The 22,143-nt window shown below is 41.0% G+C and overlaps 1 protein-coding gene and 1 long non-coding RNA gene across 4 annotated transcripts in view; one reads left to right on the top strand and one right to left on the bottom strand.

The window, feature by feature from the left end:
• Nucleotides 1-205: 205 nt before the first annotated feature.
• On the bottom strand, nucleotides 206-5,313 carry LOC121832425 (uncharacterized). Its single transcript, XR_013042612.1, has 3 exons — nucleotides 3,143-5,313; nucleotides 2,392-2,525; nucleotides 206-2,245 (listed from the first exon to the last, which is right to left on the bottom strand). It is a non-coding gene; the product is annotated as an uncharacterized LOC121832425 (long non-coding RNA).
• A 2,557-nt stretch (nucleotides 5,314-7,870) lies between these two features.
• Nucleotides 7,871-22,143, top strand: part of Uggt2 (UDP-glucose glycoprotein glucosyltransferase 2) — a 126,960-nt gene continuing 112,687 nt past the window's right edge. The window contains exons 1-7 of one of the 3 annotated variants that reach the window (XM_076545563.1): nucleotides 7,871-8,082; nucleotides 10,390-10,472; nucleotides 15,098-15,228; nucleotides 15,668-15,780; nucleotides 16,739-16,913; nucleotides 19,968-20,064; nucleotides 21,731-21,803. In XM_076545563.1, the coding sequence (XP_076401678.1) occupies nucleotides 7,922-8,082; nucleotides 10,390-10,472; nucleotides 15,098-15,228; nucleotides 15,668-15,780; nucleotides 16,739-16,913; nucleotides 19,968-20,064; nucleotides 21,731-21,803 (833 nt within the window). In that variant the 5' untranslated portion in view covers nucleotides 7,871-7,921. Of the gene's footprint in view, nucleotides 8,083-10,389; nucleotides 10,473-15,097; nucleotides 15,229-15,667; nucleotides 15,781-16,738; nucleotides 16,914-19,967; nucleotides 20,065-21,730; nucleotides 21,804-22,143 lie in introns of those variants that run through there. The other 2 variants (XR_013042611.1, XM_076545564.1) reach the window with 2 other exon arrangements.

The raw sequence follows: 22,143 nt of genomic DNA, 5'->3' as shown, positions 1-22,143 counted from the left end.
TTTATTCACAGACCTGCACATTTGTTCCTTCATTTTCAGCCTTAACTCTGCTTTGCTGACTTCTTACCCTCTCACCTGAACCATTTCCACCTTTTCTTACCTGAATTATGGATATCAGTTTATTCTTCATAGAATGATCTATCAGGTGTGCTTGGTAATATAACATACCCCCCACTTTAAACCACTTTAAAAATAGCACAGAATTGTGGCTCAAAAAAAAAAGAAAAAGAAAATTTATTATGTGAGAACTCAGGTTAGTGGTTAGATATGCAGAGTGAGGTGTGTTCATAGACAAGGGTAGTAGTGACATGCCATTTTTTGATCTTGGAAAAGGTCACATGATATCAGGGGTATGAAAAACTCATTGGAACATATAAACAGAAGGTAGGAGTTTTTCTCTATATATCTTCTTCAATAAGAAGTCAATTAAATCTTAAATGATTATCTAGCTATTCTTCATATCAGGAGTGGGCAGCTGTTTGGGGTCTTTCCTAAGCATCTCCATAATAGTGAGTTCTGTTTTAATTATGTTTAGAGCCCAGAGTGTTCTGTCTAACCCCTTCATCATAAACCACCAGCAGAAAGCCGCAGTCATTCTTACTTCTTATTGACAGTTGGGATCTACTGATTTGGTTTTTGTCACTATGATAATGTACCACCTCGTTGCTGGACATTTTCTCTTCAAACGGGCGACTGTGCATCCACTCTGGGATGATAACTGCCCGCTCTCTTTTGTCACCACTCGTGTTTAGTGCCTGTGTGAGGCAGTTCAGTAAGACGGAGAAACATTGTGGTGTCACAGCATCAATGTGCTGAAGCGGGCTGGACCCCGTGCCAGCTGGTTTTACTGTTCAACTCCCGGAGCCTGGCTGAATTGGAGATAAAGCAGAAGCCAAATGCTTCAATATAAATCCAGACAGCACAGCAGAGAAATGGGGAGGCAAGAGATAGCTCCGAAATCAATGGCAGACATGATTCTGACATTTCAAATTACAGTGACTTCAAACATAAATTTCAGGTAAGGATATGGCTTATAATTCTCAGCAGGATTTATTACCAAGTCCACACCAATGTTCCTACCAGTTTGGGGAATTTATGACCAGAAAACTCTGCTACATGAACATTAAGGTTTGATAGGAAACTTAGAGACAAATTTAGACAGCACCTACCTATTAGTTAACTATGAAACTCATGAATGTCTGTAATATACAATATAACCACTAGAAATTATGATAGATAACAAAACATGACAATAAATTATAATTGTATATTTTCAAATATCATTGCTGCCATAACCTACATATGCACAAGGCATTTAATAATTATTATTTTATTGAATGTAATATTGTGGTGTAGTACTATGAATTTTAAACCAGTAAGAAGTTCATCTAAATCTGTACAATTACATCAGTTTTTATTTTTACAGATGGATTTTTAAGTCTCCATAAAATGATCACATTGGCAGTTTTATCTTCATTACTGTCATGTATGTTAATACGATCTTGAAATGCACTAAAATTCTTAAGTTCCCAATGCCTGAATTTGTTAGCAAAATTTCAGGACATTCATTCTCTAGACAATTATTTTTGCGACAGCGCCACCCTTTCTACCCTATCACGTTTACAGATGCTGTTGGTTAAAACTGTCAGCGTCCCTTCAGTTTCTGCTCCAAGCTCCTGTCTGAGATCATACCCTGAGTTTCCTCACCCGGAAGTGAGAGCGGAAGTAAACCTTTCCTTCGGTAAGCTGCTTTCGGTCAGAGTTTTCTCACAACAACATGGTGAAACTACAGCGTGCACCCACTGCCTGGTCTCTCTGAGATAGAGGCTCCTGGGACGTGCCGGTCTACTCTCTTTAGAGGGTTCCATCTGAGATATTCTAGACGCCATATGAGATATTCTAGACGCCATATGATTCGAGATGAAAATTCTCTGAGGTATGAGATGAAGAGGCCATGTTAGGCTGAGGTGAGGCAGCCTTGGAGGAGGGAGCAGACCGCTGCAGTTAGAGGTATAGTGTGAAGACAAGCCTGGGCCATAGGGAGAAGCGTGTAGAAAACCAGATCGTAGAACAACAACCTGCACTCTCTTAGGAGGTGCTCAAGTCCCAGCCTTCTCAGTACAGCTGCAACTGGGAGGAAGGCTTGGCCTTTGAGCAGACCACACAGTCTTTCAAATAGTGCTCTGCAGCTCTAGCTTCGTGTCTAAAACTCCTTCACACTGAATTAAAAATGGATGGCACCAGACTGACAGAAAAAGAGAAAACAAGTGAAAGAAAAAAAGCAAGTGAGAATAACAACAAACACTGGGCACTGGGTCTCCCAGGGAAATGGAGACAACGAAAATAAGTGAACAGGTTAATGGAGTCAGCGGACATTGTAAAGCTTCTCACCTTCTCCCCATTCCTGCACTGCTTCTAATATCACCAATGGACAGCATGCAAGGCACAAGCTCCCCTTTGGATGCAGCGCTCAAATTGCCTCCACGCTCCGCTATTTAGTCATGTCCTGTCCCTTCGTTCTACAGCTGAAATGAGAAGATTAGAAGACAAACAAGAAGAACGAACTTGGCTGATATTCCTTTAACTTGCCAAGAAGAATGGAATTTTAGCCTTTGAAATGGAACACGTTATTTAATCTTATTCACATCAACTGCTGGGTCAGGAGACTTAAAAAGTGACATAACTGGTGTGAATTTCTTGTCTCAGAATACTTGGTATAACTTAATTTTAGACATGATTTTTAGCACATCCAGCTGCAAATGCAACAGAGCCAAGATAATAATTCAATAATAAATGTTGATATTTTCTTCTTTGGGATTATAGTACTACTTGAAATAAAAGGCCCCTCTTAACTGCAAGTTGACCTTCAAGCAATTAGCATTGACTTTCTCCAACCAATTAAACTCATAATACAGTACTTATTTTAAGCTAGAAGGTATTTACTTGTAGCAGACAATGCCTTTATTGATATTGCCTTCCAAATTGTCTTTTGTCTTCTAGAATCAATCAATCTCTCTCTCTCTCTCTCTCTCTCTCTCTCTCTCTCTCTCTCTCTCTCTCTCTCTCTCGGATTTTTTTTGGGGGGGTTGGTTTTTTGAGACAGGGTTTCTCAGTGTAGTTTTGCGCCTTTCCTGGAACTCACTCTGTAGACCAGGCTGGCCTCGAACTCATAGAGATCTGCCTGGCTCTGCCTCCCGAGTGCTGGGATTAAAGGCGTGCGCCACCACCGCCCGGCGTCTTCTAGCATCTCAATCCATGCCTTCTTTCCAGACTATTTCTTCAAAAAGAGATACTTAAAGAAGGTATACATGAGTTTTGCCATGAGCCTATACCTCACACAATCCAAACTTGCCAAGGAAGAGAGAAAATGTCCTAGCTATAAAATTCTGTTTCCTGAGATTTATCAGGAGAGAAGTTGTCACAGAGCATGGAACTAGTAAATAAACAGATGTTGTTAGCAGGCCTTCTGTGGTAAATTGTATTAAATAGAGTCAGCTCAGTTAGTCATCCAGATTTTATCTTTGGTTTTGATCCTTCTTCATCCAAGAACATATTAATGATGCCTGGAGATATGACCACCAGCTATGATAATGAGGTCAAAACCATGCCTTAAACATGGACAACAAAAAACCTGTATCACTGTGGCTTATAATAAATTTCGGTTTTACTCAATTATTGAAAAAAATAGCCAAATGAATGGAAACACATGAACTATGAACCAAAGGCTGAGGGGCCCCCAGCTGGATCAGGCCCTCTGAATAGGTGAGACAGTTGATTGGCTTGATCAGTTTGGGAGGCAACTAGGCAGTGGGACCGGGTCCTGTGCTCATTGCATGAGTTGGCTGTTTGAAACCTGGGGCTTATGCAGGGACACTTGGCTCAGTCTGGGAGGAAGGGACTGGACCTGCCTGGACTGAGTCTGCCAGGTTGATCACAGTCCTCGGGGGAGGATTTGCCCTGGAGGAGGTGGGAATGGGGGGTGGGCTGGGGGGAAGGGGAGGGAGTGGGAGGGGGGAGAATAGGGGAACTCGTGGCTGATATGTAGAACTGAATGGTATTGTAAAATAAAATAAAATAAATAAAAAACTGTATCACTCTGAACTGCCATAAAAACTTGTTTCTAGTTTGATGAGGACGAGAGAAAGAATATCTTACTAGCTAAAGCTAGTCTCTACATATTATCAGGAAAACCTATCTGGCCAACTGTGAAGTTAATTTTACTTTTCATCACTAGGATTTAGTTCAGGGCCTCGTGTTGGCTGGACGAGAGCTCTCCAACAGTGAGCTATATCACCAACCCTCCATTGACTCCACTCTTTAGGAAGGGCCATGAGTGTCAACCAAAGTCAGTCTTCTAAGTAGTGTCTTCAGAGATGACAAGTGAAGAGAGACAAAGGTCGCTGTCTTGTACTTACATCATTGTGGAAAGTATTGTCTTCGATTCAGAAATTAACTCTGAAGTTAATTCAAAAGTTATGTTTCAAAACAACTTGATCATTTGGGAGATTAAAATTAAAGCCACAATGAGATATCACCTCACTTTTGGTGAGAATACAGAAAAATTGGAACCCTTGTACACTCACTCCCTTTTGGTGAGAATGTGAAACGGTACAATAAAGAAAACAGTATGGCAATTCCTCAAAAATCTAAAAGTAGAATTTCCTATGATCCAGCAATTCCAATTCCAAGTGGAGATCCAATACAATTGAAAGCAGAACCCTGAAGAGACATTTCTATACTCAAATTCATACCAGGGTATTGACAAGTACTGAAATGTGGAAGAAACTCAAGCTTCCATGGAAGGATGAATCAACAAAATGTCATGATATGATAGCAGAATATTGGCCAGCTCTAAAAATGAAGGGAATTCTGAAACATGTTAGAGCATGGAGAAAGCTTTAGGGAATTATGCTAAAATAAACCAGTCATAAAATATTGCATGATTTTATTCTTGTGATTATCTAGACGTGTCAAATTAATAGAAGCAAAAAGTAGAATGAGAGGTTGGGAGAAGAATTCTGAAAGTTGCAAGATGAGAAATTCTTGAGATCAGTTGCAAAACAGTGTGAATGTACTTAACACTATCTACTATAAAAATCAAAAATGGTTAAAAAGATCAATTATCTTACATGTATTTTGCCACCAATAATGAATACTTTGACCTCACTAGCCATGTGTATAAGCATAGAAAGTAGTTGTTTAATACCAAGTTTCAGGTTCTCATATCAACAAAATGACTAATCTAAAAATGACTATAGTTCATAGCCACTACTTGCTGTCTTAAAGCCACTATAATGAACCACATGTGTGAGCCTGCACACATGCCATCAGAAAGGACCAGTTAGAGCGTGGGTAGCTCAATAGTATAACACCCGCTTAGTATGCACAAAGCTCTGGCTTCATTACCTGGGATTCAAAAACAAACAAATAAAATCTGGGGTTAGACATTTGTAACTTATTTTAAATAAAATGTGAAAAGTTATAAAATTGGACTTGCTGATCCTTAAATTAAAAACTCTAAACCATTATTCATGTGCTTATGATTTTGACATAATCTTGCCTAGAGAGGAGATATGACAAATTCTTTAAGTTTATGAATCCTTCCCAACTGGAATAAAATGTAAGAATGCTTTTGTATATTTAAAATATTCCAATTAAAACATGAGAATAGGGTCTACTTTACAACAAAGGATATCTAAAAAACAAAACAGGGCATTTTAAAACTTCATTTAAACTTTGAGACTTCATTTAGGCTCAGAAGATTAAGATTCTTATTATCTAACTTTATTCTCACACAGCACATTATAATCACTAAATGCATGTAGCCCACTCTGCACCTTAAGAGGAATTCAAGATGATTTATTCCATGAAACACGTTTCTTATTATAAAGAACTCATTAATCACTTCTTCCACATATAATGAAAACTGCTATCATGAATTTTTCATTCACAGTACCCTGAAGTGACTAACTGAATTGCATTTTCCTAAAAAAAGAAAATGCTAAAGTGTAATTATGTCTCTGAAGTGTGTATAGTTCATGGCCAACCTGTACCAAGGGGTTATTGATTCTTAAAACTTATTGATCAAACTTTATAATTTACTGATTTTAGAATCCTTGGCTATTTTACCGACTTAAAATGCTTCGTTGTTTTTTTTTTTTTTCTACCTGCACAGGGTAATTACATAGAGAAGGAAACTTGAAGGTCACCCAGTATCACCCTCTTATCTGCAGAAATAAGCCTGGAGATGACCGCTGTGAGGAAATGTCCTAAAGTCACTTAAACTGCTGGGAAAATACCCTAAGAGATAAGATGTGTAATTATATAAATGGTCAATAGTAAGTGAATTCCATTTTCTCCAAAAGAATGGTGTAGCCTGTCCACTACTTTGAATTCAACAGGAATGTGTGCTAAGGAGTTTCATTAGTGCCCTTTAGTGATATAGTGCATGTGACTTACATAGCAGGTCGGTTTTTTGAGTCAAGGTTGACACTGTATGAGATGTGCTGGCATTTAAGACTCTTCATGTCAACATTTCATTTCCTTCTATCCCACAGTTTCAGCCAACAATGAAGACTTAAAGCAAATACACGCAAAAGTTTCATAATATACCTTTTCTCAGGTTCGATGGGTGGAAATGTAGTTCACTGGCCTTGACTCTCTGTCTACCTACCCAGGACTACCAAGGACCTACAGAAGGACCTACAGAGGCCTTTTCAGTGCTGACTGATCCTCAACATAATATTGTGCCAGCAATGAGTGAGGTGTGAATTCTCGCAGAAAAATACTATCTGCAGTAGGGAAACAAACAAACACTGTGTTCAGACCCTAAAGTGAAAATCCAACGATGAAAATGCAACAGCTGGAGAGATCTGGGGAGTCTGAAGAGTGAAGAGGTCACAGGAAGAAAAATCCGTAAGTGAAGACATCATTTTGGAAGTGAGACTTATCTGGGCATCTTTCAGAACACGGCCTTCTAAGGAAAACTAGACACACGAGGGGAAATGGAGTGCTCTCTGTCTGCCTGCCTGTCTGTCTCTGCCACAGACACACACACCCGTGTGTGTGTGTGTGTGTGTGTGTGTGTGTGTGTGTGTGTGTGTGTGGTGTTGGCATCTGGAACAGGGGGAGTATACCCACACAGGTGTACACGGACGGAGGGCACGGGCTCTGTGCTCCCCTGAACGGTTTTTCCCTCCTCTCTCTTACATGTCACCCCTATCGTTTCCCGGTGTTCTTCCGATCAGCTGTCATCTTTTGAGGCAGCACCGCTCCATCTTGTAAGTGCACAGGAATCACCTGGGCCTTCCAAGCGGCTGAGAGCAAGGAACCCACTTCTGCACCCAACTCCAAAAGCCAGCGAGCGTGGCTCCTGCGGATGGGAACTTGACAGGGGAGCACTGGATCCTAAGCGTGCGGCGAGGTCCAGCCGGGGAGCAGCGCAAGCCTGACAGCCGCCGGTGACCACAGCTCCCCCAACACTGCACCGGAGCCTGCGGCTTTAGAAGTCGCTTTTGAGGCCTGGCCCCAGCTCCCCACACCGCCCGGTGATTCTAACGGGGAACTTCGCCCTCGGCTCCTCCGTCCTTGCAAGGTGGAGCCTCAGCGCAGGGGTCCTGGACTAGCTGGTTTGGGGCAGCTCCGGCTGGTCTCAGACTGGTAATGGGAGCGCGGGCTGCGCACCCGGGGTCCCAGGCCTTCGATCCCAGGACCCCGGAGGCCCCGCGGCGGACGCTCCGGAGCCGCGGCGTCGGCCCGCGCGGGCTCCCCGCCCCGAGCCCCCCTGGACCTCTGCGGCCACGCATGCGCACGACCCCGGCCGGCCGAGTAACGGCCTGCAGCTCCCCCCACCGGAAGTGGGCGGCGGCGCACCGGGAGCCGCGCACTGTGGCGTGGCGGCTCGCGCTCCCCTCGGCGGGCCATGGCGCGGGCCGGGGCCGCGAAGGCGCCGCGGCCGCTGCTCCTGCGCTCGGTCGCGCTGTGGCTCGCCCTCCTCGGCGCCCCGTCGGCGGCCGCGTCCAAGGCGGTGACGGCACACTTGGCTGCCAAGTGGCCCGAGACCCCGCTGCTGCTGGAGGCCAGGTGGGTGCCCCGGGGCCTGGGCCCAGCGGAGCGCCGAGGCCGGGGCGTGGCGGCGGGTGGAGGAACCCTGGCGGCTGCCCCTCCGGCCCGAGCTGCACAGCCCCGCGTCCGCTCGCACCGCGGTCCGCCCAGGCCCCACGCCGCTCGGATGCGCCGTCCCCTCCTACCCCAGCGCCCCCTTGGATCTGCCGGACTCCGGGACTCCCGCGTCTGCACAGCCCCCGCCCGGCGCCTCCCACGGGGTCCCCGCAGGTCGGGCATCCCTGGGCGTCTCTGATCCGGTGGCTTCTGGCTCCCTCGGTGTCCCCTTCACCCGGAGCATCACTGCTTCGCTGCTCCGGACAGTCACTTGACGCATCTCTGCCACTCGCTCGCCCCACCCTCCACCCCCGCGCGCGCGATTAGGATCTTTAAAACTTCCCCGTCCCAGTTCGTGTCCCTGCGGGTCTTGCGGATCTGGAAGGCGGAATGTGGCGTTAAATGCAAACGCTCGATGTCAGTTCTGGTCAGCAGATCGTGTTTGAAGCACCCAGTTTTCTAGTTACCTTTTTGTCGTGTCTCGTCCCCAAGTTTTTATGGTGGGGAGGCAGCTTTTCGGCGATACTCCCACTGCCCGCCCCCCCCCCCATCTCGTCTAAGGGGATTTGTTACTCATTCTGTGTAGTTCCCGTGCAGAAAGCACACGTAGATAGTAGATTTTGTCCATTCATATTCCGGCAAACAGAAGTGGAAATGCTGCCTCTTGTGGCTCATGGTAGCAAGCCTTTGCCATCCCTGAGGAGCAGGAGGATCATAAATTCATGAGTTTGGGGCCAGCCTGAGGCTACAAAAGGGAGACTTTGTCTCATTTTTTTTTCTATTGGGCACAACGTTTTGTAACTATTTTATGTATTTACAAAACAACATGCAGCGATTCTAAAACGAAACCTCATCACCTTATGTTACATTCTAGTTATTTGATGCTATGCAACAATTTTTATTGACTAAATTATTATAGCTTCTTCTTATCCACAGTGTCTCCTACCTGTGGTGATACATTGTGTACCCTAATAAACTTTGCCTGAAGATCAGAGGACAGAACAAGCCACTAGATTAAATACAGATGCCAGGCAGTGGTGGCACACACCTTTAATCCTAGCACTCGGGAGGCAGAGATCCATCTGGATCTCTGTGAGTTCAAAGCCACCCTGCACTACATGAGATTGACTCAGTCTATGAAAGAAACAGAGCCAGGTAGTGGTGGGACACGCCTTTAATCCCAGTACTAGCAAGCACACACGCCTTTAATCCCAGGAGGTGAAGGCTGGGCAGAGAAAGTTGTATAAGGCGTGAGGACAGGAACTAAGGCTTTTCAGCAGAAGTGTCCCTTTCGGCTAGAGGCTTTTAAGCTGAGGAAGCTTATTCAGGCTGATGAGCTGGTGTGGTAAGAGGTGGTGGCTGTGGCTTGTTCTGCCTGTCTGATCTTTGAACTTTCACCCCAGTATCTGGCTCAGGGTTTTTTATTATAAGACTTTTTTAAAATTTGAACAATCTTGTGGTCCACATTGGGCATCAGTGTAGCCAGAAGATTCTCTGGTCCTGCCTGGCCCCAAGGTGGAAATGAATTTCTCCCATCCAGATCCCACAGCCGCTTTAAAATAATCACTCAGAGGCATATATTAATTACAAACTGTATGGCCTATGGCTTCAGCTTCTTGCTAGCTAGCTCTTTTGTCTCAAATTAACCCATTTCTCTTCATCTATATGTTGCCACGTGGCAGCATACCAGGAGCCCTGCCCTTGATGTTGAACAGGTTTTACGCAGACAGCCACAGCTGCTGTGAGCTCATGAGGTCAGGGGTCTTGTGTCCAGAAGTCAGTTTCACAGCAGTGCTCCTCTGCCCTGTGTTACAGCGTCCCCTGGACTTGAAGAGAGGTGTTAACGACACAGTCTATGTGCAGAGATCACCTATGGTTAAGACTTGACGAGTCTTCTCCCCAAATAGCCTGCAGTCTGATCTCTCCATGTCTTGTGATCAAAGTATTTGGTATCTTCAGCAATAGGGTCCTATATATGACTTTTGTATAGTATTTATAGTACCAGTTTTGCTGGTGAACAGTAGATGATTTCTTCATTTACTGTTTACCTTTAATGTTCTTATTTTTGTTACCTTAGTGGTATTTCATGTAGACAGAAAAACAAATTACACATTTCTAAGTTGTCAATAATGATAAGGAAAAGCTTTGGAGGTTTTGTAATAAAATATTATTTTGTTCTACAGTGTAGTTTATACTAGCTAAACTAATTTTTCTTTTATTTTTTAACAGTGAATTTATGGCAGAAGAAAGTAATGAAAAGTTTTGGCAGTTTGTGGAAACAGTAAGAGAATTAGCAGTTTATAAGCAAACAGGTAAGTGATGTACAAATTTAGCATATGAAATTTATACTTACATGCATGCCTTAGGTATGTTTTAAATGGTAATTAAATATGAATGCCAATTGCTGCATTAGTAATCTCAAACATTAAATTTGAAGGTTAGGCTGTAGCTCTGTTGGCAGAGTTCTCGCCTAGCATGCAAGAAGCCCTGGTTTGGATCATCGCCAATATTACCAAGGAAACAGGCATAATGGCATCCTTTCATTATCCTATCATTTATGATGCAGAAGGATGAGAAGTTCAAGGTCACCCTTGGCTACATACTGAATCAGATGTCAACTGGGGCTACATGAGACCTTGTCTCAAAACAAAGAAAGAAAAAACCCTCTCTAAACTTGAAAAGATGATTTAATGGAAACTGTGCTGCCTGTTTTTAATGTCAGCTTGGCATAGCTAGAGTCATTTGTACAGAGGGAACCTTATCTGAAAAAAAGTCCCAACTCAGATTAACCTGTGGGCAAGCCTGTGGTACATTTTCTTGGTAAGTGACTTATATGGGAGAGCCCAGCCCATTCTGGGTTGTGCCAGCCTTGGGAAACTGGTCCAGGGCTATAAACGAAAGCAGGCTGGGGCTGGGCGTGGTTGAGGCCAGACTAGCTGACAGAAAATTCAGGCCCGCTAGATAAGAGAGACCCTGTCTCAAGAAGGGAAAGAAGGAAGGAGGAGGGGGAGGAGGAGAAGGAAGAGAGAGAGAGAGAGAGAGAGAGAGAGAGAGAGACAGAGAGAGACAGAGAGAGAGAGACAGAGAGAGAGAGAGAGAGAGAGAGACAGAGAGAGAGAGACAGAGAGAGAGACAGAGAGAGAGAGAGAGACAGAGAGAGAGACAGAGAGAGAGAGAGAGAGAGACAGAGAGAGAGACAGAGAGAGAGACAGAGAGAGAGACAGAGAGAGAGACAGAGAGAGAGAGAGAGACAGAGAGAGAGAGACAGAGAGAGAGAGAGAGAGAGAGAGAGACAGAGAGAGACAGAGAGAGAGAGAGAGACAGAGAGAGAGACAGAGACACAGCCTGAGGGAGCAGCTCTCTTCCAGGGTCTGTTCGTGGTCTCTCTGCTCAGGTTCCTGCCTCCAGGTTCCTGCCTCCAGGTTCCTGCCTCCAGGTTCCTGCCTCCAGGTTCCTGCCTCCAGGTTCCTGCCTCCAGGTTCCTGCCTCCAGGTTCCTGCCTCCAGGTTCCTGCCTCCAGGTTCCTGCCTCCAGGTTCCTGCCTCCAGGTTCCTGCCTCCAGGTTCCTGCCCAAATTCCTGCCCTGACTTCCCTCATGAAGGACTGTGTGACCAGGACCTGTAATCTGCAATAGACCCTTTTCCTCCCCAAATTGCTTTGGGCCATTGTGCTTTATCACAGCAATAGAAACCCTAAGAAACTGTTCTAAGCATTCGTTTCTAAGATACAAAGTTTTCTGTAGGAAAACTCAAATAGTAATGATTATATATTAAAGAAAAAATTAGAATTGTTGAGTTATTTAACCTAAATTTCTTAGACATGGTATTAGTTTTGCATCTAGGATTTTTTTTCTTGTTTTAGTAGAGTTTATTTTAAGACTACAGCAGAAGGGAACAAGAAGTGCAGAGATTCCTCATGTCTGCTCTGCTTACTCACATGAAGAGCCCCCCTCATTCAGAGCCCTTCACCTGAGTCAATTAGCCTGTAATGACATCATTATTATTTAAAATTTATACTTTACACTCTTACTCTTGTACATTCTGTGAGTTTGGACAAATGTTTATTGACCTTGCTTCATTTTTATTGCCTGCGTACTTTTGCCTTTAAACTCTTAAAGAGTAATTACCCTAAAAAAGTCAGATAATGTGTTTTCATCTCACTATCTATAAAATTAATTCTTATTTTATAAATGCCAAAAAGTGTGTATTTATTAGAGAATATCAAAATATTGAAGATATTAAAGGTAGGTTTTGCAACAGACACTATGGGGTTAATTATTCTAAAGGAAAGATTTTTTTTTTTAAGATTTATTTTTATTATGTAGACAATGTTTTGCCTGCATGTACACCTGCGTGCCAGAAGAGGGCACAAATCTCATTACAGATGATTGTGAGCCACCATGTGGTTGCTGGGAATTGAACTCAGGACCTCTGGAAGAGCAGCCAGTGCTCTTAACCTCTGAGCCATCTCTACAACCCCAAGGAAAGATTTTTTTTTTAAATCATGAAATAAAATAGATGACAAGAATGTAGATTCCATAAACATAAAATCTTTAGCCATCTCGACACAGAAAACTTTTTACTCTAGGTAAAGACTTTTCTTTTTACTTTAATGAAAATGGAAGATAATTAGTTTACCTGTTCATTTGCTGCAGTCTGTTTGACTCAAGCAACTTTGGAATTTAGCAATTTTTGATTTAATTAAATAGATTCTAAAAATAAGAGGTCAGATATACCTTTGATGGTATTTTAAGTAAAATTTTTCTGAAACCTAGTAATTTCTTCTTTTAAAAACTACTTTTCTGAACTACATGAGTATTTAGTAACCATTATTAAGCGATGCTGGACACTGTTTAAATGATGGTACTCTAAGGGTGAGTGAATATGATGTGTGTCCTGAGTACTTTATAATAGGTGGAGGCAGCAAAACTGCTGTGCATTTACCAGGGTTCTCCATGGTGTGAGGACACAGGAGGTACCAGGTCAGTGTAGAGCGGAGCTTCCTAAACATGTTCTCCTTGTGACCCTTTTCACTGGGGAAATTTTTACATGACCCTAAACATACAGGCATATAAAATAGCTATAGAACCAAAAGGCCATAAACCAAATGAATCATGAGGAATTGATTTCAAAACAAATTAGACATACAAATAATTTTGCCATTTATTAAAGATGAAAGCAAATTTGAGTTGAAGCTAAGGAAATGGATGTCCTTGTTTGTCTAACATACAATCTAGAGATGCCTGGCATAACCGAATGCTCAGAGCAAGGTTTAGATTGCAAAACTATGAAGAAAGTGAGTCAATAGCTGACTACGCTGGCCAAAAATCCACGTGTGGTTTACATAGATTAGGTTCCAATAGACAAAACTAGAGTAAAATATAAGGGGAAGATGAAGAGAAAATTGAAAAGGTTAAAATAATGACCCGCCACTGATTTGGTGAGCATGAATTCGTTTTAATAGCATAAAATAGCCTAACCCTCTTTCATAATAGAGACAATTTTGTTAGTTATAGTTAGTATAGACATTTACAGTCTATTGCTTAAAATTTTATTTTTTGGTGATTGCATGCATGTATGTAATGGACTCGAGTTACTTCCACTCCCTCTGTCCTCACTCATTTCTTACCCCACTTTTACCTCTGAAAAGTCCTCTCCTCCTTCTGTACCTTCCTTTCTGTGTGTGAGCCACTAGGTTTAAATAGTGCTGCTTCCGTGACCATGGATCAGAGGTTATTACTGCAGCACGGATGTAGAGAAAAGAGCACACAGATAGAAGATGCTGTCCCTGCTTAGCTCCATTAGCACCCCTCGGCTGTCTTCAGCTTTATACTACCATTCTCTCCTCCCCTACCCCAAAAATTAAGTGACCTTTGTAACCCAAAGAGTTTTAAAATCAAATCAAAGAGCCAATCTTCTCTTTCGTATCTGGAGATCAGCTTAGAGTAAGAGAGCAGTTTCTCAGTGTGCTCCATCTCTAGACTGAGTGACACTTCAGATGAAAGGCAGGGTTGGGTTGTGTTTTCTGGAACACTGTGGACATGCTGAGTGCACTTGGCTCACTGCACCAAGCTTGGAGTGCTTCTCAGTCATACCGTGCTTGCTTTACTCTTCTCCACTCCCCGGGAACCGCGTACGGGATCTAACACTCATCCAGTAGAGTAGCCCACAACCTTGGAATACATTGAAGTGCATATAGGTTCCCAATAGAGTTTAAGGGCAAGATTATTTTAACCTTATCTTTTGTTGATTGCTCAGAAAACATTGAAACAGACAAAATAATTTCTTCTTTAGCAGCTTACCTGTAGGATGAAGTGCTAAATGGTCTTACTAAGTTAAAAAAAAAAGCCAGAACCAGATATTGGGGTGAAAAGCTGAGAGATCAGAAAAGCAGAAAGAAGCCAGCCACGTTCTTACCACTTGGAGATCCTGTGCCAAAGAGACCTGCTTCCTGTATACCCACTCCTATATGCCTTTCTGTTTTGTATTTCACTTCCTCTCTCCACCCAGCCACATCACCTCCTCTTTCTACCCAGCTCTGTCACTTCCTGTCTGTCTGTATAGACCTCCAGACCTCCATGGTTAACTAGTGTTGAAATTCAAGGTGTGTGCCACCATGCCTGGCTCTGTTCCCAGTGTGGCCTTGAACTCACAGATCCTGACAGATCCCTGCCTCCTGAGTGATAGGATTAAAGGCATGTGCTACCATTGCCTGACTCCTATGTATGTGCTACCATTGCCTGACTCCTATGTTTAATATGTGGCTGGCTTTTTCAAACTCTGATACTCAGATAAACTTTATTGGGGAACACAGACAAAATATCACTGTACTTACTCAAATTTAAAATGTGATGATTTGACATTGATTCAATTAGCACTGTAGGTGGGATATGCCAGCATATTGAATGTAAAATGCTAACATTTTTTTCTCTTTGTAGAATCAGATTATTCTTACTACAACCTAATCCTGAAGAAAACTGGACAGTTTTTAGACAATATACACATCAATCTCTTAAAGTTTGCTTTCTCTATAAGGGCATACTCTCCAACTATTCAGATGTTTCAACAGGTAAAAATATCCAAGCAGTCCTTAATGAGGATGTATACTATAGTATATGCTGAGCTATTTAAAGTGAATGCCATTGACTCAAAGTATTCCAGAAATATATTTCATTCCATAACCTGGTAATGATTTTATTACTATTGCTGTCATTGACTATTATTGAAAAGAAGAAATATTGTCTATTTGGAGTTAGGAAAGCATGAAGACACATTGCCAGCGAAATTACTTTTAATAAAAATTTTGTAGAATTTTTTTTCAAAAATTTGCATGTATATTTCAACTAGGATAAAGTTGATTTTATTAAATATTTCTTAAAATATTTTACATTAATTAGAACCGTAACTTAATAGTAAAAGGTGAGTTATTTTAACCAAAGTAACAGTTAAGATTTAAGATTATGTTCTAATGATGAGTCCCTGTGACAGCATTGTGTTTGGGATTGCAGGTTGCTGCTGCTGAGCCACCCCCAGATGGATGCAATGCATTTGTGGTTATCCATAGGAAGTACACCTGTAAAATTAGTGAGATTAAAAAGCTGCTGAATAAGGCTGCTGCAAGGTAAAGGCATAGAGTAGAGAAGTGTTTTATGGAAAAGAGAATTGGAGTTGAAATTTTAATACTCTGAGATATTCAGAGATATCTGTGCCTATTTCCATTAATGTTTGCATGAAGCTTTTTATGTCTTTTAGCCCATTTTTAAGGATAAGAAAAAAATCCCCATGTTGCCACTAATTTTGAGGAAACTAGGACTGTTTTTAATTAGAAATGTGTGAGGAAGGGTCTGCCATCCCTTACTTCCTTGCTCACACCTTGCACATTTATCAGATGCTGTATGTCTGAATTTCTGTGCAAGGAAAACTTTTCCAAAATAGTGGCCTAAAGCAGTGATTACTTTCTATGGAATCTGAGCATTTCTTTCACATAGTCTTATTCTATTTGGTTTCTTTTTTATTGTATACTAGATATTTAATTGGTCTGTACCTTAGAAACTGAAAAGGTTAAGTAAATGATAGTAACTAATTTTACATGTAATGGTAGAATTTACTAGAAACTGTAAATAACCTAGGATAGTGTATGGGAAATGAGTTGTCAGAATTTGTGCAGATCTGCAGGACTCCTCTACCTCCTGAACCTTCCTCAAGGATTTCATTCATGCTTCTTGGTTTTTGATGAAGGTGTGCCATTCATGATCTTTTAAATATTTGGAAACTGTTTCCAGGAAATATGAACTATAGTGAAAACTTATTCTAATTAAATATACATTTTTAATTGATTAAAATTATATTATTAAATTTTCATTATTTTATTGACAATGCACCTTACTGGAAATTAAAGCATTTTTAATAGTCAGTTTTGGACAAAACACATTTCTTCTTTTCCTATTTCTGATTTCCTGTTTCTGTAGTTATGTACATTATGAATTCTTTGGTAGCAGAAAGTATAAAATATCATGGTATTTGTCTGATGTACAGTTGACTCTCACTGCTTTTGAAAGTCGGTATTGTTTTCATTTTAGACCCAGGCCTTACCTGTTTGAAAGAGATCATAAGTTTCCCACAGGCAATGAGAACTTACCAGTGGTTATTCTCTATGCAGAAATTGGTACAAAAGAATTTGCTGAATTTCACAGAGTGTTGTCTAAGAAATCTAAAAGTGGTAAAATTCTGTATGTTCTCCGCCACTATATTAAGGTACATGCTTTGTGTTGTTATTGTTTGTTTGTTTGTTTTACCAGCATTAGTAATTTGTGTTATTCTTTTCTGACCCAACTAAAGGTTTTTCAGTTTTATTCATCTTTTGTATGGAAGCCACTTTGGTTTCTCTGATCTTTCTACATCAGCAGTATGCATTCTGTCTAATATTGTAGCTTCTTTCCTTTATCTTCCTAGAGTCTAGTTTCCTTGTGCACGCTGGTTTCTTTAAATGACCCTTAGGTTTCTGCATTTCGATCCTTTTCCTTTGTTACTGCTGTAAACATCTACTGTTACATGTTTCTAAGAACTGTTTTAGTTGACCGCAAACACTTTGGAACATCATATTCTAGGGAGAGATGAACAGAGCCTGGGCTGCTCCAACGGTTTCCTCCATGTCTCAGGAAGCTAAATCCTGAGAGAATATTGCAGTTTCTCTAAGAATTACATTAACAACAAGAAAAGGAACAGCTGTGCTACAGAGGCCATCTGTAGGCTTGTCTGTCCCATTAATCATAGAGCACTAAAGTCTTTTTCCAGTGCTCCTCACTATTCTCATTTTAAAAATTTTAAAAATTTTATTGTATGAGTTTGATTAAATCAAAGCTATTTACTATTAATGAGGAAATCTTGTTAAATAATCTTAAATTTTTTGGTAAACTAGTGTATAGATATTTTAATAGTTCACATGAAGATTAAAAACATATAGCAAAAAATATATATATCTCAAAAGCATAGGTCTATTGAATGTATATATTTTGTAAATATTAACATATTTAAGTCATTAATTCTTCATGTCCCTCTATGCCAAGTATTATTTACAAGGCATAGTAAGATAGAAATAGTCCCTTTTTCAGAAACCTACATTTTAGTGGCAGGCAGTAAATAACCCATAAGTATGTTATGTTAGATGATAATGAAGTGTTTCAATAAAGGCATGAAGATAAAAGAAGATCAAATGATGGGACTAGCATGTGCATACTATATAGCATTCTGTATAGCTGGTTCTCTTTAAACTAGTAATTCTCAATCATTTCCCTTTCTTTGCCAGAATAGATATATATTCATCAATTGCAGTAGCACATTATGGGTGTAATTCTCTACTGGGTGGAGCAGACCAGAGATGAGAGACACATTAAAATAAAATGGATATTGGAGATAAAAGTACATATTTGTCTTACTTATGTTCACCATGCTAATATGGCCCCTAGAATATGTGCCTGTCTTTTGAGGATCTGTCTTAAATATTCTTTGGATAATATAACCAAAGATACACTTCTGTAGGATCATATTAACCATGAAGATGCTTTGTACCATTAAATTATGGCCTTCTACTTAATGATTGGCATCTTAAACACTCACAGTAGCTATGATATAAATTGAATCAAAATGTGATTTTAATGAAAATAGACTTTCTTGTGCTTCCTTTTGAGCAAATGCCTTTTTGTGTGTGGAAAGGAGAGATAAAAATATGAAGATTTGTCTTAGCCCTCTTGGCCTACGAGCACTTCAGTTTACAAATCCAAGCTTATTAAACTACAATTTAGTTTATATTTTAGTAAATTTCAAAAGGAGAAAGTACATACAAATTTAATGAGCATTTTTCTTTTATTATCCAGGAGCCAATAATTTTTTATTACCAATACTAGAAATTGGTTATGTGGAATTGCATCTCCTTTGTGAACTCTGACAAGATGTGTGGCCTTAAGACTTCACTTTTCTAAGCCACCAGCTACAATTTTGTTTTGGGGTAGCTATATGAACTTGAAAACTCTTTAGAATATTTTCAGCTTTTTCATATTAGTGTAATTGCAAATAACTCAGTTTCTGCATGCTATCTTTAATTGTAGTGTTCCTAAGACACTACAATTAAATGTTAGTGTGAGCAGCAGTTTGAAGTACTGTGTATCCAAAGGTCATTCCTATATGTTTGTATTTGGAAATAAAACAGGCCAAGAGATAGACACTCTGCTGATAAACTTAATTCGAAGGCTAAGAAAAATGGTAGGGAAGGAAAAATAAAGGGGTGATCCACTACTGTTTTTCCTTCCCTCCATTCTGTCCATACATATCCTCTGTCACATGTAGGAATACCAGACTGTCCCTGTGCAAAGACACATGGCTTCTCCTAAGAATTCAGTGCATTCAGAATTCTAAAACTAGTTTTCTAACCCCTGGAATAAAATGCCAAATGATAATAGTTGCAGCATGGCAGATAGGAATTTCAGGATGAAGCAGGAAGAAAACTTAGACATCTTTCTAAAAATTACATATATTCATCTGCGTTGCCTCCTGCAACATGAAATGTAACTTACCTTGTTTACCCAAGGACTCTCCAGAGATAGATTTTATATTTCGTCCTTTCCTAGAAGGAGGAAAATTACTAAAATTCTAAAAATGTAAACATTGCAGATAGCTCAGGTGTGGTCAACTATAGCAACTAATTACTTTGTGGCATTTGGAATATTTTAGTCATTAAAATTACCCAAAGAAGAAAAAGATCTAAGCAGAGTTTCCAAGGCACAAAGCATCGAGTCTGTCTGTCTCTAGTCTCTACTTTCATTATTTACTTCCGCTTACCCTCCAGTTGTCCTGGAACTAGCAAGTCTTGTGGAGGTGAATGAAAGAAATACACTTTTGTTGCAGTTTTACTGTATTGGAACCTCTGTTAACTCATTGTAGATTTGAGCAGAAATCTTTTCCATTAAAAAATAGTGAAGAGTCATGACTAAGTTTTTAGTAAGGAAGAGGTCTTCAACAAAATTCTGGTTTTTTGGTAGACTATGTAGAGAGCATAAGTGTTCGCCCAATAAAAATATTTCATGGTGGCTAGAGCTTTTTGTGTTAGGTGGGGGCTGCAGGGTGTAGCCTGGTGTTAGAGTACTTGCCTTGCACTTGCACGGCCCTGGGCTCAAGCCTCAGCACCTAGCCACATGCACACACGTGTCCCCAGTATCAGTATTTCACTGTACCACCCTAATGTGTCATGGTACTAAGTTTAATGCACGATTCCTTAACTGTCTCTTGTTTTTCTAAAATAAATTACTTGACCAGAAGCCAAGCTCCAGGAAGATGTTCTTGTCTGGCTATGGAGTGGAGCTAGCGATTAAAGACACCGAATACAAAGCGTTGGATGACACACAAATTAAAAGTAAGATTTTTAATGTTTAAATAAAGCTGCTTTTCTGTTCTTGGAACATTTTATTCATGTAAACAATGTATTTAGTCACACCCACTCCCTCCCCCTTCCAGTTCTGCCTATCGCTATTTCCAGCACATCTTCCTCTCAATTCCACATCCTCCTCTTTGTGGTTTTTATAACCCACTGAGTCCGTCCAGTTACTGCTTCCCACATGCACATGGGTGTAATGTCATCCACTGGGGTCTGATAGGCAGCTTACCAATGGCCATTACTCCTCAAAGAAAAGTGGCCTCCCTTAGCAAGCTCTCCACTACCAACAGCTCTCAGCTAGAGCTGAGACGTGACGGAATGTTTCAGTAGATTCGGATTGTGCAGGCGTCGCCAGGCTTCGGTGAGTCGTGTGTGTGGCAGCCTTGTCCTGAGCAGAGGTCAGGATTCATAGCACTCCTTCTTGCTCATCTGCAGCTCTCTGCTCTTTCCTCCCCCCTTCCCCCAGCGGCAGTGCTTGCTGTGCCTTGAGGTGATGTGGGTTTGGTACACAGTTCATCTGTAGCAGAGCACTCAGAGCATCCTTAAAATAGTAACAATAACAATAAAAACTGCAGTAGGTTTTTGAAAACTCCATGGAGTGTGTTTTGATTATATTCATCTCCTCCTCCAACTCTTCCCAGACGCACATACCCTTCTCCACCCATTCAAATTTGTGCCTTCTTAAAAAGAGCAAGTGCAGTTTGTGCCCCATGCATCCTTGGGTGTGTGACCTTCTACTGGAGTGTCACCCACTTATCAGTGGCGCACTCTTAGATAAAACTGACTCTCCCTTTCCCGGCAGCTCTCCTCAGCTGGGAGATAAACAGTTCCCAGTCCATCAGAGCTCTGTTTTCCTCTTTTCTAGCCCATTTATTTCTGTGCCATCACTTAGAAAAGTTTGTCTCACTCTATTAAAGTTGTCTGTTTGTCTTTCTCTTTTCCTGCCAAGTGTGATATTTATCATGAATGTCTTTTTCCAGATAGCTGTCCTGTCAGAAATCATCACAGACAGCAGATTTTTATCTAGTGATTAAATTCAGCAGATAGTTAGCCAGTCCATGACTAAATCAGAGCACCCTGCAGATGGGCTCACAGTCTGAAGCACAGAGCTTCAGCAGAGCAAGGGGGGACCATACCTGCTGAGTCACAATAAACTGTGGTGAAGAGTGAGCCATTGCACACTTCCCATATTTGACTTCCACACTATTTGGTAGAAGAAGGAATGAGTATAACGTAACAAGGTTGTTCTTTGAAGCCATGATTGTGTGTCTTTCTAAAAATCCCTTGACTATCTTAAGATTGCTTGAATTGTGCAACACTCATGTTTATTAGAGTATGGATCTACCATCAGACCTGAAAGCAAAAACCAGGATTTCTTGTGGGTCCTTTGTCTTATCATTTTGGCTTATAAAATAGAAAGTTGTTGCTATAAAGTAATTTATATGGCATTTATTGTGCTTATGTAATATTTAACCATCTAAGCCCATTTTAAAAATAGTGCACATTAAGAATTATAGTATACACATGCACATATATTAACCTTGTGCATGAAAAAAAGCAATGTAAAACAAATAGAATTCATTTAATATTGAGAGTTCCATGTTCTTTTCCCAGCCTACAAATATTTATTTTTCCTTTAATGTAGCTATGACTGATACTGCTGTAGAAAAGGAGACTGAAGCAGATGAAGTTCAAGGATTTCTCTTTGGGAAACTAAAGTGAGTCTGAATAGAAATGAAATTGATTTTATTATGCACTTCAGCTTTGAAAGTAGTTGATTTGACATGCCCTGTTGGCACATGCTCTTTTTATATCTGCACACTGCCCTAGTTTGAGTTCCTGCTGCTGGAGTGGAATGCAGTGACCCAAACGGGTGAGGAGGAAAGGGCTGGTTTGACTTGCTCTTTGTGAGTCCTCGTGAAGGGAGAAGTCAGCACAGGACAAGTGGAGCAGGAACCGGGGCAGGAGCTGATGCAGAGGCTGTGGAGGGTGCTGTTTACTAATGACTTGCTCCTCATGGCTTGTTCAGCCCGTTTTCTTATAGAAGCCAGGACTACT

The sequence above is a fragment of the Peromyscus maniculatus genome, chromosome 9 (genome assembly GCF_049852395.1).
Source record: "Peromyscus maniculatus bairdii isolate BWxNUB_F1_BW_parent chromosome 9, HU_Pman_BW_mat_3.1, whole genome shotgun sequence".
Taxonomy (NCBI): Eukaryota; Metazoa; Chordata; class Mammalia; order Rodentia; family Cricetidae; genus Peromyscus; species Peromyscus maniculatus.
Note: the sequence above shows the minus strand (reverse complement) of the source record. Positions and strands in the feature narration are given on the sequence as shown.